This window comes from Cornus florida, unplaced genomic scaffold (assembly GCF_030987335.1).
Source record: "Cornus florida cultivar Cherokee Brave unplaced genomic scaffold, ASM3098733v1 CherokeeBrave_3.0.0_Hap2_Chr11, whole genome shotgun sequence".
Classification (NCBI taxonomy): Eukaryota; Viridiplantae; Streptophyta; class Magnoliopsida; order Cornales; family Cornaceae; genus Cornus; species Cornus florida.
Genome location: NW_026775581.1, coordinates 113118654 through 113136588, shown reverse-complemented (window position 1 = coordinate 113136588; position 17935 = coordinate 113118654). Strand labels below are relative to the sequence as shown.

Genomic DNA, 17935 nt, shown 5'->3' with positions numbered 1-17935 from the left:
AAATGTTAAAAACACTACTGTTTATGCTTTTTAATAAATAAAAAAAAATAGGTTTAGAACTTCTTATAAGTTGTTCTAATCCTAATAAAAACACTGGAGATCAATACTAATTATAGAATTGAACTACATTCCCAAATAAGAAAAGATTCACGACACAAACTCTTTGTATGTCGAAGACTTTAATCCACAATTGCTGGTAATAACAAAGCCTTGAAAAAAACCAACCTATGTCACACACTTGATTTACTGTTTATAGTATTCATGATCAAACCTAGCTACCATGGGTGCCTAATGTCAGGGCCCTGGAGTTTCACCTCATGACTTGTGTAGGGCGTGATACCGAACTGCCATAATTCCTCCATGTCCCATGGATTCTCTGTAAAAGCACCGTCAATCAAATTGCCTCCGCCAATCGGAATTTCAGAGTCCCCTGGTGTTGATATAGGTTCTAGGCTGAAGGTCTCCATGGCATAGCCAATGTCGTTCAAATTACCACCACCCTTTGAAAATGTATAGTAGTAGTCATTGTTAGCCGTTGCGTGAAATGAACTTGTTGGCGGGTATTCTGAAATTTGAGGAATCCCTGAGATATTCAATGATTCTGTAGGAAAAACACTTGGTCTGGTGCAGTTTTCTGAGCTCGAGTTCTTTGCACGATGAACTAAACTTTGTGTTGCTTCGGTGCTTATGTTGAGTGAACTTTGTGCAGGACCTTGTGGTGATACTAGTGAATGTTCATTGGCATGATTGAGAGACTGATCAGTATCGATATCTGAATTTGGAGACGATGATCGTTGTATCTTTTGAAGCAATCTTGGGATCCAAAAGCGTCGAATGACTTCTTGAAATGCTGTGCTGTTGGTATCAATCTTTAGATGCTGAGCTTGTTTCAGCACCCGGGTTCTCCAATAGTTCTTGATCTCATTGTCTGTCCTGCCTGGTAAATGCTTCGCAATCTTCGACCACCTAGAAATCATGAAAACAAAGAATAAGGTTACAAATACAATGATTAGAGAAGCACGTACAAAGATTAAAAAAAAAACTGTAATCAAGAACTGAAACATGTCGCTATATATAGATAAATCAAATCAAAGCAATAGGAATTGGACATATCAAGAATGAATGTGAATTAGGCAAAAACTCGTGTCACCTGTTGCCCCACTTGGAATGGAGCTCAAGAATCAAGAGCTGTTCTTGTGGCGTAAGGTTTCCATGCTTAACATCTGGTTTCAGATAATTCAGCCATCTCAATCTACAACTCTTCCCAGTTCTCCTCAATCCTAACCAAGAAATCAAATACCCGAATAAGTATTATAAAGATTGGATGATATGTATAATTATAGTTTCATATAATCACACTAGCTTAATTGGTAATGGTGGTTAAGATGGATTACCTGAAAACTTTGCTAGCAGATTCCAACGGCCTTCGCCGTGACGAGCAATGTAGTGAATGAGAATAGTGTCTTCTTCCAAAGTCCATGGTCCTCTTCTAAGTTGCAAAGCTTCATCGCTAGAACTACTGCTTGCACTCTTACTTAAAGTAGACATGGCTAGCAAATACTAACATTAAAGAAGGCCTAATTGGTGGGTTTTGGAGTTTCCAAGCCAAAGCAGTTGAGCAGAGCAGAGCAGCCAGGCTAAGATTCATAGACTAAATGCTGAAAAAAAAGTCCAAATATACTGTATATTTGGTACTATTTTCATAACTTAAATCATATAAAATAAAATAAAATAAAGAAAAATTTACAGTTTTTATAGAATTAATTTCCTTTCACCTTCCATCTCGACTCTTAAAAAGGAGCACCGCCACATTATTTGTGTTGTACTATATTTGAAAGTTCACAATTTACAATTTACAATTTACAATTTACGTAAGTCTGAAGTTTCACATGTGTGATCTATTTTTAGAGAAAATCCACACACCATGAAAAATATGATAAATAATTGTTAATCATTCCCCTTCTATACCAAACATTTCTCCTTTTAAATTTTTTGTTGTCTCAAAATTTATTTTTCATTTAAAAGTTGAAGTAAATTAATGGGGCGCTCTTTCCAAACTATCCTAAGTTTTGAAATTTTTTCTAAAATAGAAAAATTAAAAATTTTGAACTTTTAAGCATAGTTTAGAAATTTCAAAAGAGACGAATGCATTAAATACATATTTCTAAAATGTTATAATATGAAAAAGGAAGAACTAAACTCATTTTAAGTTGATGACTTGGTCAGCTAAAGAATTTAGCTCTAGTAATTAAGGAATTGAAATATGAATCCCGGTGACTAAGTTTATCATATAAGTCAGATTCAGGTGAGACTAATCCTTTCACATATTACTGTGGTTGAAATTAAACTTGAAATTTTTGAATAATTAATTAGTCTTATACGGTCATACCAACTTAAGTTACACAATTCTTCTTACCAGGTGTCGCTCTCACGCTTCGAACGCATTCTCACTCTCGCGCTCCCGCTCTCACGCTCCGCATGTGCTCTCGCTCAAATTCTCCCTGTTTATGACTTAATAATAAAGAAAACACGTTCTCGCCCTCAAATTTACTTTCGCTTTCGCCCCCACTTTATGTGACTTAGATACCAACTTAATTAATTTATTACGTCATATTCCCATGTCCTTTATAGATGAGACTAATCCTTTCATATATTATGATGGTTAAAATTAAATTTGAAATTATTGAATAATTAATTAGTCTTATGCTGTCATACCAACTCAACTAATCTATTCCACCAAATAAGATTGTTTCTACACGAAAGATTAACAAAAATCGTTTTAATCTTAAATCTTACCATTGACCTTTTTTGTTCCTTCTTTTAATTTTTTTTTTTCTTCTTTTTCACATAGAGTGATCCTAAACATATCAAATGACTTGGCATAACTTATTTTAATAGGTCAATATAAAATAACTTATTTTATAAGGCAATATAAAATATGATTTAAGTGCATAGAAGCCCACACAAAAGATAATCTCTTTAGACTAATAGATCCTAGAAAGTCCAAAACAAGCAAAAGATAGAAAAATTGTTAAACTCTAGAATATGGAATTTTGTGTGTTTTATTTATAGGAAATGGGTACTCCGTTTTCCACACGGTTCTCTCTTTCAAAATTCTTTATATTTATAAATATTAGACGTGCTTGACTGAACAAAATACTTTATGTCTACGTCTATATTGAATACAGTTATATGTATCTATCTCTCTACCTATATATATATATATATAAAACGTGGGTTTATTGGTGTTTGCTTGAGAAGGCGGCATTTGAGCTTTTGCTTGGAACCTCAAAACAAGACTAGTACTCATTTAATTTTGCTTGGTTGTGGTCTTATGATGCCGACATTGCACAACAAAAATGGTTTTCCTATGGTTCTTGTTTCTTCAAACCCTATCAGTTTTGAGACCAGGAAACACAAACAAACACAAAGAAGTTTATGTAAAAGTCTGCAAATTGCAGCCAAATTTGACTTCTCTAACTATATTGTTCCTTCCAATTGTATATGTCAATTTTGGTTTTATGAAAATGAAAAGAAACTTGGCAATGAAGTGGGGTTGGAACTAAAAGATCAAAGCTAGCTAGCTTAAGCTTCACAATGCCATCATTAATTACATTGTGTCCAAGGTGGTGTTTGGGACAATTTCACTTACTTCAAACCCTGTGTTTCTCCCATTCTAGAAAGGATGCATTTTACGCACAAAGTATCTCGTGTCTTCAACTGTTGAATTGAGAGAGGTTTTAACAGTGATCTCTCAGTCTTATTGATGAAGGCACGAGCTCACAACAGTGTATATATATTAGAAGTGTGATATTATTAAAGAAGAAGGTACTTAAAAGAGTTTCATAATATCACACCAAACACATCTTTAACCTTAGTATGACTGGTCCAAATGGGGAAATTTAAAATAGAGACGGATATTAAGTATGTTTATGTTACACAGCAGCAAAGAACTAGTTCAAACCTTTATGGAAAATGACAGAACTTTGGTCAAGATGAGCACAAAGTTTATAAAATTTAGTTTCCTCTGCTGTGTCCCCTACACATTTCAATCTAAACATGATAGATAAGATGGTGATGATGATATGAGGACGGTGGTGATTAAGATGGTGATGACATGAGTTCCCACTCAAAATTTCAAGACAGCTATGATTATGACAATAGTGATAACAACAACAACAGAGGAATATGGTGACAAAAATGACAAGGCATACGAGATCAAATGAAGCCAATGAAGCGTAATTAGCGGACAGATTAGTGACTGCAACTTCTCTGTTGTATGATGTGGATCATAGTTGTTTATATGAGCAATAAATAAAATTTTCATCTTACAAACATGTTGATAGATATCTCAGTTGACACATTTACCCAGATTTAAGTACTGTTATATTATTCTGTGCTCTTTATATTTAGTGATACAATTCAAACCCAATTGAGTTACTGAATCTTGACAGAAATAAAACAAACATTTTTAGTGATAGACCTTATAAATGCACCATTCTGCAGTGAAACAATCCTATACAAGCAATAATTTCGCCAGATCTCTGTTTAGGTTTCTTGTTTAATTATAAATCCAATTTCATGTGACACCTTTGACATGTATTTTTTATTTTTCGTGTATCTCATTCCTATTATCAGGCCCCAAAATCAATACCAAAATGCAGTGCCTTGAACAAATTTCATGCATTGAGATGAAGGGAAGCCAAGTGCATCTAAAGCTTTTTAGAAAACCCAATCACCTGTAACATTTTTTTTTTTTTTCCATAAATTCAAGCAATTTGTATGTGGATAAAGAGAATTTACAAGTATAAGAGTTATGGGCTACTTTCAAACACAAGCGGAAATGCAAGCCCAATAGATTGAAACTGAAATCAAGGGAAAGAAACGCAAGACAAAACAGAGGCCCAAACCTACCATAATTGGGTGCAACTTGAACAGCCCAATGAAACTTTCAAATAGCCGTTGGTTAACGGCGAGCAAATCCGGTTCTCCAATGCCGTTGACCTCAATTCCTGCCGTCCGGTGGTCGTGGGGGAGGTCGAAGGCATGAGGGCTGGAAGCTTTCACTCTTGAAGTAAGGCTCTGTCACTCTGTTAGTCGTAGTATCATTCAGTTGCAGTGTGAGAGATTTGCCCTTAAACATCACTTAAGATTTGGTGAAGCGCCTAAGATTGCGTGGAGATCTTATGTGATAAACGGATGCAAGGAAAGCAAGCTTGGTGATGAAGTGATTGGCCTTCGATTTCCAGTGGAAGGAGGTCCAGTTCACAAGGGAATTCCAATTCATTGGATGTCAATATGACCCACAACGTGTAATGACCATATGGGTTGTGAGAATTCACAGTAGAAGAGCAGGTGATTGTGATCCTCAGGGGCTGATTTGCATAGAGGAAACTTCTTGCCCCGTAGCAAATTTGGATTAAAGATACCTATGTTTCTGACGTTTATGATATTTATGTTTTATACAATTGATGAATTTAATGTATTATATTTCGATTTATTATAGAATTGATAGTGTCCATTTGATTACAAGAAATATTTATATATATATATATGTGATGGTAATCAATGCATGATATATAAATAATAATCATAAATGGTTCATAGTCGATAATTATGGATGGACTCATAATTAATTAAGATTTGAACTGGATTCGCGTTAGGTTGAGATATATTGCAAGAGCCGTCGTATGCAATTGCTCCCTATCATCGTCATGGCATTTGACTCTTAAACATGAGAAAATTATAGACTCTTTTATTAATTAATAATTACTTTGATTGTTCGGCGGATTTTTCGGGATCCTTAGACCGACACTTTGGGTAGTTATGTAATTAATAGTTAGAAGGTTATATTTTCAATATTTGCATCATTGTTACTTGTATTTATTTTGTATTGATTATGGTTGATCACAAAGTAAATTCGAAGGCCTTTGTGTGTTTTTAGACAAAATGATTTATTATATATTTATTTATTTAAATTATTATTTTTGTCAAACAAATGTTTTATTGTGATCGAGCCAGAAATAATCAATGGTACCAAAATAAATATATTAATTAAGTAGTCGGATTGATGGCTTTATTTATCCGATAACTAATTAAGAATAGAGGGGTCAAAGTGCAATATTGACTTAGAGGTTATTTATTATTTAATTGGAGTTCAATTAATTTCTTTTAATGGAGTAGAAATTAATTTATGAATTAATTGAATTGGGTCCATGGACCGGGCCAATTATTAATTCATTGTAGCCAATAAAATAATAGGCCCAATGGATCCTCACTCATAGCCCAACTTGATATTGGAATCATATTAGATTTGAGACATATAAATTAGAGATTGAGAAGGATTTGTGGTTTCCTTTTCTTTATTTTTATGTTGCTTATAAATATACATGGTCTATGTATATTTTGGGGGTGATTTTTGGGAAAGAAGGAAAAAGGAATAAATTTTCTCTCTCTAGAAAATTAGGGTTTATGTTCTCATCTAATGGAGGCTCCCACAAGCCTAATTTTCCAAGGTCATTCATGGAGGCATATAAGTGATTCCTAAAGGCAAAACAATTACCAAGAAAATGGAGATCCAAGGAGAATGCATCTTCCTAAGGGATCTACAATAAGTGAGAACATTCACTTTAGAGGAGAGATCTAAGGTTTACTCAAACCTTGATGTAAGTATTCAATCTTTTAATTGAATGATACATCATGTTTTATTTTTGCATAAAACTTGTCTCTATGTAATGAATCAAGATCTATGAATTTAAATCCCTCGAAAAGTTTTTAAAACTAGCACGTTTCCCAACAGTCTGATCCTAGAAAAGCCATTGACAGATGATCCCATGAGACTGGTGGTGTAGGTGCTAGGAAATATGGTATGGTATGTTTTAGTGAGAAGAGACCTGCTGGTGATGGGTCCCAAATAATGGTGTCATCAACTAAGGCATTTGGTGGTGGAGTAGCTGGTAATGAAGGGATGGGGGCAAGGATAGGTGGCGGAAAGGTCCAGGATTCTTCATTGATGTAGTTCTCAAGCTTTGCAAATCTGTCATTTGGTGAGGCATCAATGGCAGTGGAGGTGAAGCTGCAGTGCAGGGGACCAAATTGGCTCCAGTTATCAAACCAAAAGTGAGTATTCTTCCCACTCCCCATCTTGTGTTTGATCAATTTTGCAGTGATATGTCTCGGCTGCATTAGTTTACTCCATGTTCGTGAGCACCTTTGAGGAATTTTCAAATGTAGGATGCCATTTTCATGAACAACATTTTTTTTTCAACAACCAAACAGACAAACAATGCTTGATGTACAAGCTCCAATCTTTGCATTGTTGCATTGAGAATCAAAGTGAAACAAAGAAAGAAGCAAAAGTCTTTGCTCGCAATCAAATCAATTTATATTAAAAACTATGCCTTTTAGGGTAGAATAATTACCTTGTGATTGCTCATTAGGAAAATAGCTTCAATCTGTTGAAGTTTTTTTTCCCCCTCCTCCTGGATTTTTTTATTTGTATGTGTCATGGGAGATTCAGCCTGTTGGGTTTTACTGGACTAATGTTATGTATGGAGACACTTGGATCACAACGGTCAGGTCAAAATGCATGATTGGTCATTTGATCCTAATTCTAAAAGCTTCCGTGGCAAAGAATTCAAGTGACTAAGCAATCCACTAGTTTCAAATAACTATGGAAGGGACAAACTAAGCTTAAATTTTAAAAACGGCAGGATTTTGTATGAAAACTTAAATGATTCTTGCTGTAGAATGAATACACCACCAAACCATTAACCATTTCGAATTAATTATCTATAACCATTTTGGGTGGGCCTTACACTTGTTCAAGTGGTCGCTATCCTCCTACTCTGTCTTGACTTGACAGATTCCTTTTGTCGAATGATTAGGAGGAGAAGTTTTCTGATGTTGTCTAGTCCACCTTGGCTCGTCCTTTGTCTGATCATGTTCCGTTGATGCTAGATTGTGGTGGGTTGCGTAGCAGAAAGTCCCCCTTCAAATTTGAAAAATATGTGGCTTCGGGCTGAAGGTTTTTTGGAGCAAGTCTGATCCTGGTGGATGGGTTATGGTTTGAGTAGCTCCCCTAGTCATTCTCTGGCGGGCAAGTTGCGTCTTTTGAAGAATGATCTCAAAGTTTGGAACAAAGAAGTTTTCGGGAATTTGGCTTGGCGGAAGAATCGTATTCTTTCTGAGATCGCTGATATTGATAGGATGGAGGGTCAAGGTCTTTTGCCAGTTCCCTTGAGGCTTAGGAGGGTGGAATGTCAGGCAGAGTTTGCTGAGATCGCCGCTATGGAAGAGATTTCGTGGAAACAGAAGTCTAGAGCTTTGTGGCTCAAGGAAGGTGACAATAATACTAAATTTTTCCATCGTCTTGCCAATGCTCACAGAAGGGGCAATCACATTGGGAGGATTCGAATAGATGGGGAGATGTTTAGTAAGGAGGAGGAGATTTGTAAGGGTTTTACTGATTACTTCTCAGAATTGTTCACTGAACTAGCTGGTTGGCGTCTTCTGCTTGCTGGGCTACACTTTGACTCTATTTCTAGTGAGGAGTCTTTTGCTTTGGAAGAGCCTTTTACGGAAGAGGAAGTTTTGTCTGCTTTGAAGAGCTGTAATGGGGATAAAGCTCCTGGTCTAGATGAGTTTTCTATGAGATTCCTTTTGGAGTGCTGGGAAGTGGTCCGTGAGGAGGTGATGAGCTCTTTTCACGCCTTCCATGTTCAGGGTTCTTTTGAAAAGAGTTTGAATGCCACCTTTCTTGCTCTTATTCCGAAGAAGGGAGAAGCGATGGATGTTAAGGATTTTCGTCCTATCAGTTTGGTAGGATGTTTTTACAAATTGATTGCGAAAGTTTTGGCTTCCAGGTTGAGGAAAGTTATGAATGGCGTCAGTTTTGATTCTCATAATGCTTTTGTGGGAGGTCGCCAAATTCTGGATTCAGTTCTTATTGCCAGTGAATGTGTGGATTCCCGGTTGAGTAGTGGGATTCCGGGTGTTTTATGTAAGATGAATATTGAGAAGGCGTATGATCATGTTAGTTGGAGTTTCCTTCTCTACTTATTGGAGAGGATGGACTTCGGTGAGCATTGGAGGAGGTGAATTCTTTTCTGTATTTCCAGTGTTCGATTCTCTGTCATTGTGAATGGAGCTCCGACGGGTTTTTTCTCTTCTTCGAGAGGGTTGAGACAAGGGGATCTGCTTTCTTCATTCCTATTCCTTTTTATGATGGAAGCTCTTAGCAGATTACTAAAGAAGGCAGTGGAGTTAGATTTTTTGAGAGGCTTTCGGGTGGGCAGAGATGTTGCTAACCAACTAGAGATCTCCCACTTGATGTTCGCGAACGATACTTTAGTGCTTTGTAATACTGATGAGTCTCAATTAAGATATTTGAAATGCGTTTTGATTTGGTTCCAAGTTGTCTCTGGCCTTAAGGTGAATGTTGGTAAGAGTATCCTGGTACCTGTTGGAGATGTCCCTGAGATCGAGAGGTTTGCTTAGATTCTTGGATGTTGCACTGGATCCTTTCCCATTTCTTATTTAGGGTTGCCTTTGGGAACTCTTTCGAGATGCGTAGGGAGTTGGGATCCAGTTGTGGATAGATTTAAGAAGAGGTTGGCGGGTTGGAAAAAGCAGTATCTCTCAAAGGGGGGTCGGGTTATTCTGATTAAGAGCACCCTTTCTAGCCTCCCCACTTATTTCTTCTCGCTCTTTTAGATCCCTTCTTCTGCAGCTGAGAGAATAGAGAGATTGCAGCGCAACTTTCTTTTGGGGGGGGGGGGGGGGGGAGAGGAAAGGAGTTCAAATTTCATTTGGTTCAATGGGAGCAGGTGTGCCGTCCGATTCGGTGTGGAGGTTTAGGATTAAGGAGATTGGTGCCTTTCAATAAGGCTTTCCTTAGGAAATGGTTATGGAGGTTTAGGATTGAGAGGCATTGGCTTTGGAGGAGAGTTATCGTAAGCAAGTTTGGGGAGTTTAGTGGTGGGTGGTGTTCTGCTGAGATTCGCTGTACTAGAGGGGTGGGGGTCTGGACTATTATTCGGAAAGGGTGGGATAATTTTTGCAAGCATGTTCGCTTTCGGATTAAAGATGGCAGAAGGATCAGATTTTGGGAGGATCTTTGGTGTGGGGAACTTCCTCTTGCTCTTGCTTTTTCGCGGCTCTATAGGATTGCTTCTCATAGACAGACTATGGTGGTTAACTGTTATCACCTTGATAATGGGAGACTGACTTGGGATGTCCAGTTTAGGAGGCACTTTCAGGACTGGGAGATTGAGGATGTTACTCGTCTTTTGGAAGTTTTGTACCGTCAAGCGATCATTGTTGGGGATTCGGATTGCTGGTTTTGGGTTCCTAACTCTCACGGTCGATTCGAGGTTAGGTCCTTCTTTAAGTGCCTTTCGGTTGATTATGGAGGCTCTTTCCCTTGGAAGTCTATTTGGCGGTCTAAAGCCCCCCTTAAGGTCGCCTTTTTTGCATGGACTTCCGTCCTAGGCAAGATTTTAACCCAGGATAATTTGAGGAGGAGGAATCAAGTGGTGGTCAATCATTGTTATATGTGCTTGTGTGATGAGGAGACCGTTGACCACCTTCTTTTGCACTGCAGTATGGCCAGAGATTGTTGGGATTTGATGCTTGGATTATTTGGAATCCATTGGGTTATGCCTAGGTCTTCTAGAGGGTTGAATGAGGCTTGGAGAGGTGTCTCTGTTGGGGCTCTTATTCGGGAGGCTTGGAGGGCTACGCCTCTTTGTATTTGGTAGTGCATTTGGCTCGAGCGAAATAGGAGATATTTTGATGGAAAGAAGAAATCTATTTCTACGCTTAAGTTCTCTATTATTTCCACTCTTTTTGGTTGGGTGTCAGGGAGAGATTATAAATCTATTGAGGAGATTATTGTATTTTTGGCCTCGTTGAAGTTTTAAGGCGCTTTGTGGCCTTTTTGTTTTCTTGGGTTCCGCTCCCCTTTTTTGAGCGTTTTCAATAAATTTTACTTATCAAAAAAAAAAAAAAAAAAATCTATAACCAGATGAACTGCACAGTAATTATATTCATACATAAACTATATATTACTTGTATCTGCTGGTACACAATATTAGAAGACAGACCACCAACTAGTGCTTACTCACAAAGGCAGTGTCATTCTCATTTTCCTACTTTGGGTCATAACTCATGGTGAGATCCAAAGAGAAGGTCCTAAAATATCCACCTTAACTAACTTTTTTAGCATACTTTTTACTGAAAGTGAAAGCCAATGACTTATGATGGACCCGGATCATTGGATATATCTCCTGAATGAGGGTCCTAGTTAGGGAACATAAACACACAAGCTGGAATTGCAACATGGCCCCCTCAGAATGGTAGTTCACATTTTCATTATTTAATGGAAGATAGTAAAATAGAATATAGACATAACATTCTAATCCTAGTCTATAAATAATACTCATATATGTATGCAGTTCACCATATTGATTATAGGCATTAGGCACACACCTCCTATTTTCCAAATTAGCCATTGGTCACTTAGAAGCTGTGTTATACAGATATGCAGAGCACTAAACCTTCATTCCCCTACTTCAGTATTGATACAAACATGGAACTTCTGAACCAGTTTCCAGAGCTTAACCCAATTGCTGTAGAGAATTCAAACTTGAATTTCCTGAGCTTCATGGGTTTTCCCAATGAAAATTTTCTCATCAAACAAGCACCAGAAAACCGGGAAAACTTGGACGAGAAACTTCCGGGCATTTTCTATCCTCATGACAAGAATGCCATGGCAGTTTTGGAGCCCATAGTCTCTGCTCGAATCAATTTCCACGAAAGTAAGAAGAGGAAAGCAATGGATGCATCAGAAAGCAGTACTTCTGGAATTTCAACTCCAGCAGTTTCTGAAGATGGTACTAAGAGAAAAAATGTAGGCAATTGCTCTCCTCTTTGATTTTATTTATTTATTTATTTTTATTTTTTATTATGTATTTTGGCTTTTATCTTCCTGTTTACAGATAATATTGCTTTATAATGTTTGCTATCATTTTCAATCTTAACAGAGTTCAGGACGAGGAAAGAGAGTGAAGTGCAATGAGAAGGAAGATGAGAAACAAAAGGAAGTGGTACATGTTAGAGCTAAAAGAGGACAAGCTACTAATAGTCACAGTGTGGCAGAGAGGGTAAGTTTTTATTATTTTTTCTTATCAGATATGTGGGTTATTTTATATAATAATAATTTTATTCATATAGTAACCCATTTATTTGGCCTTGTTCATTCTTGGAAGTAATTATGGGGTCATTAAAGGCTTTTGCTATGGATGATCAGGTTAGAAGAGGAAAAATTAATGAGAAACTTAGGTACTTGCAAGACATTGTCCCAGGATGCTACAAGGTAAAAAAAAAAAAAATGGGTTCTTAAAGGAAATTCATATATTAATTTAATATTATATTTTTGTCTGCAAATATATATATGTAACTTCTCCTAAATTCTCATCCGGGTTAATGGAATTGCAGACCATGGGCATGGCAGGAACTTTGGATGAGATAATAAACTATGTTCAATCCTTGCAAAATCAGGTCGAGGTGAGTCAACATGAGAAAAATTACGTATCTTTCTAAATAACATTGTTTGAGTTTTGGAGCAGTTACTTTATTCAAATAATGCTAAAATTTAAATCTGTTTCCTCCCAATTCACTTGATTCATGGGACTAACAAGTCTGTTTCCCGTTTTGAATTCAGTTTCTTTCAATGAAGCTTGCTGCAGCAAGCACATTTTACGACTTCAATACAGATACCATGGAAAGGATACAGGTGCTTCTCAGTACTTGAATATTAGTGTATAAATAAATATATGTATTATAGCAATGCATAATATTAAGTTGGTATTTTTATATATATTACATAATGTATGGATGTCTGAATGAGTGACTTTGAATCCTCGTTTGGATGGAGGAAATTAGAAAGAAAAGAAAAGAGATGATAAGGATGGATAATTTATCTTTATTTTAATATATATATATATATATATATATATATGAGGTTAACATTATCCTCTTCTTTCTTTTTCCTTTTTTTAAAATTTGTTATATATATAACTAATGTTCTTATTTCTTTTCTTTATCCGCCTAGTTATCCAAAGGTAGCCTAAATGGTTTATGTTTGCAGAGGACAAAGGCACATGGAGAGGGTAATGAGAGGACATGAAGAAATTGCTTGCACTCAACTTGGCTCCTTTGACCTCACTTTTGGCTGCTATACTTCATTGTCATATATGTTACAACACACGAAGATTCTCCATTTCCCTCTATTTTTCAAATTTTAAAAACAAATTTTGTTTACACTTCATGCTACAAATTGAACAAAGCGCAAATTTATTCCTGTAATAACTCTTATCAATAAAAAGAACTTATAATCTATTTTCCTTGTTTGCATTCAATTTACTTGATTTTGAATTTTCTAGAACCAAGAATGTTTGTTGCCCAACAATGTATGGATATACGTTACTACAAAATCCAGTGTGCTTTCCAGCAAGAGTTGTTACAAGACAGACAGGTATGATCATGATGACACCCAGCAAAGGTGTGTTTTTAGGTTTTTTCTAACAGAGAGTGTGTGTGTGTGAGAGAGAGAGAGAGAGGGAGAGAGAGAGAGAGACAGAGAGAGAGAGTGTGTGTTTTAAGGATTTGGGCATTGAAAATGGATTTTAGTCTGAGTGTAATCATTCCATAATTCCATTGCTTAGTGATTTTCCCGTCCAGTGTATGAATCCTGATATTAGAGAGCTGACCTAAATAAACCCTTTTGATATAGCTAGCTCCTCATATAATATTTGCATTATTCTTTTCCAACCACTTATTAAAAACAATCAATTTTAAATAGACTGATGGACTATAGCTCCTTGACTATGTAGGGCAACTAATCAAATTAACACAAAATTGTTATAAAGAAAAGAAAAATCCCTTTTTGCCACTTTATATAAAGGGCAAATTGGGAAATTGCAATGAAGAAGAAAAATTTGTATGTGAGGAAATTGTCAAAACTGCATGGACAAAAGCAGGTGGAACCTACAAATAGATGGATGTATAAAATCTCATGGATGTTTCCAGTTCATGAATTGAATGATTGAGATAAGAAAGCTGTAAATAAAAGATTTTAATCATATTAGGCTTATTTTCTTTTGAATTTTGTATTGAGAAGAGAAAGTAGATGCATTGTATCTAAGAGAATGAGAGGGAGAGGTGGACAGCTTGAATGGGCCACAGCATGCCCAAAAGAGGATGGGGGGCAATGTGGGTTCTCCAACTTGTCAAAAATGATAATAGTTTATGAATGAGAATTAATGAACCTAAAAAGCCACTTTTGTTTCTCTTTCACACTTGAAGTCTTTTAACATTGACTCCTTTTTGACCAAATTCTATTGGAGAATGCATGAACCAGGAAGAGCAAAAACCCCTGCCCCAATTCGTGTCCCGCTGTAAACCAAATGGTTTTGAGTGATATTCTGAATGTAGGTTGAGGATCACATATTAGGTCAACTTGTAATTAGTATGGGCAAGTTCAAGGACCCACATACAGAGCTCATCTCCACTCTTTGGAGGTGTTGTAAGTTGTTAGTTTGTCATTTCTTTACATTTTGTATCACTGTTTGGTGAACTGGCTTTGCTAACTCATAACTAAGTTAAATTGTGCGATACTACCAAGTACCAACTATATATGGATTCTCAATCATGCTCTTGATTGAACTGTCAAGTCTTAGAAATGGTGAATTAGTGAATTTTCTCCGAATCCATGGAAGAAATGGCAAAAACTATAACTTTACCAAGCATTCTTATTTTTAAGCTCAAGTTTTCAATCAAAGATTTGGAAGGAAACACTTGCCTCCTAGAATTTCAGAGAGTGGATAACGGATGCATGTACTTTGGCACAAGTTTTCAGCTGAAGAATTACCAAAAAAAAAAATGTAATAATGATAATGGAAAATGACCAATATTTTTTATTTGCTAGTTCATGGTTAAAATGACTTTTAATCCACTGACACCATTGTGATTTCAGTTTTTAGAGAACTTACGCAAAAACTTGTGACAAATGAAAAAATTATAATGGTGGAACCGACTCACATAGGTGTAAAACGTAATTACAAGGAGACGTCTCCAGACTAATTTTTTTTTTACTACAAACTCTCTACTTAACCCATGTGTAGCACTTTGAAGGATTTAAATCTGGTTAAGCCATTAAGATTTATACTGGAGTTGTCATCTTATATATTGCCTATTTAATTATCCCTAACCTCACAGGCCACTATGTTAGTCCCTTAATTTGTGAAGTCTTCATAATTATCTTCAAATGCCAGTATTTCTTCTGCCTCATGATTAATTAGTGTATGCAACTCATCCCAAATGTGCCTACAGATCCAGAGAATTTTTAAGAAATGAGATATCTCACCACTTTGTAAAAGCCCATTAAAGCAATTTAGTCCAGAAGAAGCACTTTGAACAAGCACTTTATAGCAATCCCATGTGTAGTAGCTACACATCCAGAGTCCAGACCATTTTGAGTAAGCCCTTTAAAGCAATTCAGTCCAGAAGAAGTCTCAAAGGCACATAGGAAAGTCCTCGAGACGTCCCACTTGAGAGAATTGAGTCCCCCAAGGCATCAAGAAAAGTTCCCAATGCAATGCTGCCCTAGAAAGAGGAAAGCTGCATCTAGGCAACTACTCATTACAAGAAAAGTGGGATTTTTATTTTTATTTTTATTTTTGGAGAACAATTCTTTAATTAGATAAAGGTCAAGGAAGAAATTATTGGATTGTTCTAATTTATTTAGGTTTTTTTTATTTTATTCGGAGAACAATTCTTTAATTAGTTAAAGTAAAAAGGCTTCCAGGGAAGAAATTATTGAATGATGCTAATTTATTACTTGAGTTTACTGATTTAGTGATAATAATAAAGATGTTGTAGAAATATTAATTTATACTCTATCAACTGATCAATAAATAATGATCTACAGTGTCTACTAATACATGTAAAATAAAATTTTATTTAAATATGACATAATGTTGATTTAAATAATACAGTCAACATTTGCTCCGTTTTTCACTCACACCCCCAAAAGTTAGTTGACAGGTGTGTCAGATCACTTTTTACATGTAAAAAGATATTCTTACCCTTTGACTTTGGTTTGACCCATTTAATTATTTCTTTAATGATTGAAATGACATATTTACCCTCATTCAGATGACATATTTACCCTTCTTTGCCATTGAAATCAACTAACCGCTTCAGCCATCGTATATCTTGGCTCCAAAAGTAATTAGTGGCTGAAAAAGTTGCCTTGGCTCCAAAAGTGGCTCAAAAAGTAGTCGTTACAATTAAATGACTCCAAAGTAACCGTTGGTGGTTGCATTATAAATACACACTGCACTTATTCATACATGCGTGAACTGCTTGCACTTCATACATGCTTGAAGGCTCGAAAGAAAGGAATAAGGTGTGCATTTGGTAAGAAATTTTTTGAGAAATTGTAATTTTGTTTGTAACCTATAATTACAATTTTTTTTTTACAAGTAATTCCTTTATAATTGTTTGCTGATTTGAACCTCATAAATGTGAAAAAAAAAAAAAAAAAAAAAAAAAAAAAAAAAAATGTATGTAAATTTGAGGGTGATATTTTGAAAAATATTTTTAACCTGTAATTACAAATTATATTTTTGAATATGTAATTGCCAATGCCAATATTTTTTAACCTGTAACATGTATATTTTCAAGTAAACAGGGGCAATCAAGTGTGTGTTGCCAATGTTCAGAACTAAAATATGTTCATGTGGAAGAAGAGTAGCATTGAGGGTATCTCATTCAGACAAAAATCCTGGAAGACACTTCTACAATTGTTATAATGGAAGATGCGCATACTTCAGATGGTTGAGTCCTAAGGATGTACTTGCACCGAATGCTATTACTAATGTGAATGCTGCTAATGTCAAAAATGGAATCAGGAATGACATTATAGATGGCTTAATGTCTTTGATGAGGTCAATTGTGTATGCAAGCATGGGCATTTGTATTATAGCTATCCTAACAATATTCATTGCCTTTCTATCTAAATAAAATAATTAGTGTTCTATTATAATCAGTATATAGTAATGCAACACAACTACAATATCAAAGCATGCATACAGTCTTTAACTAAGTCAAAACCATTTTTCAGATCAAAATATAATCCATCAAATATCACAAACTTTAAAAGCCAAAAAATACATCCCTTCAAATCCATTACCAACAGCCACATAGCTAAGTTTAAATATCTCTTCAAATTCATTACAAAACTTTCAAAATAACCAAAAAGGTATTCCCCATTGCATATCATTACTTGCATAACCCAAAAGTATCCCCCATATCTACTTGCATAACCCAAAAAACTGTGCTGTGTGTGAAATTTAGCCTGTGCAAAAAATTATGTTAGCACTGTGCAAAAAGTCATGTTTACCATAGACTATGTCCTAATTCCTGTTGTAGTAGGTAAAGTGGTGCAACATGGAGTCTAAATGCTTTATGTTGCTCTTGCTGGTTCCATAAATATTGAAGTTGAACCCTGAATAACAAGGACATAAATATAAACATAAACTGAAATGCACAAAACTTTATAAATTATTTTGTTAAATGAATAATCTCAGACAAATATGAATAATATACCTGAGTGCCTTGTGCTGTTGGTGGTACTGCTACTGTTTCTGTTGCCCTATTTGTTGAATCCTGAAATGAAAACAAAGCTTCATAATTTATACCTATACCTGTTAAAATGAATAATATCAGGCATATATGAATTATATACCTGAGTGCCTTGTGTTATTGGTGTTGTTGCTGCTGTTTCTGCTGCCATACTTCTTGAACCCTGAAATGAAAACAAAAGTTCACAATATAAATATAAACTGAAATAAAAAAAAGTTTTACAATA

At 35.7% G+C, this 17935-nt stretch overlaps 2 protein-coding genes across 2 annotated transcripts; both read right to left on the bottom strand.

Annotated features, from left to right (window-relative positions):
• Positions 1 to 1776, bottom strand: LOC132284334 (transcription factor MYB62-like). Its single transcript, XM_059786428.1, has 3 exons — positions 1395 to 1776; positions 1151 to 1280; positions 1 to 966 (listed from the first exon to the last, which is right to left on the bottom strand). The coding sequence occupies exons 1-3, from the start codon at positions 1546 to 1548 to the stop codon at positions 276 to 278; spliced, it is 975 nt and encodes a 324-aa protein (XP_059642411.1). The 5' UTR covers positions 1549 to 1776; the 3' UTR covers positions 1 to 275.
• Positions 1777 to 6780: 5004 nt separating this feature from the next.
• Positions 6781 to 7143, bottom strand: LOC132281879 (uncharacterized). Its single transcript, XM_059783539.1, has one exon. The coding sequence runs from the start codon at positions 7141 to 7143 to the stop codon at positions 6781 to 6783; it is 363 nt and encodes a 120-aa protein (XP_059639522.1).
• Positions 7144 to 17935: the final 10792 nt, after the last annotated feature.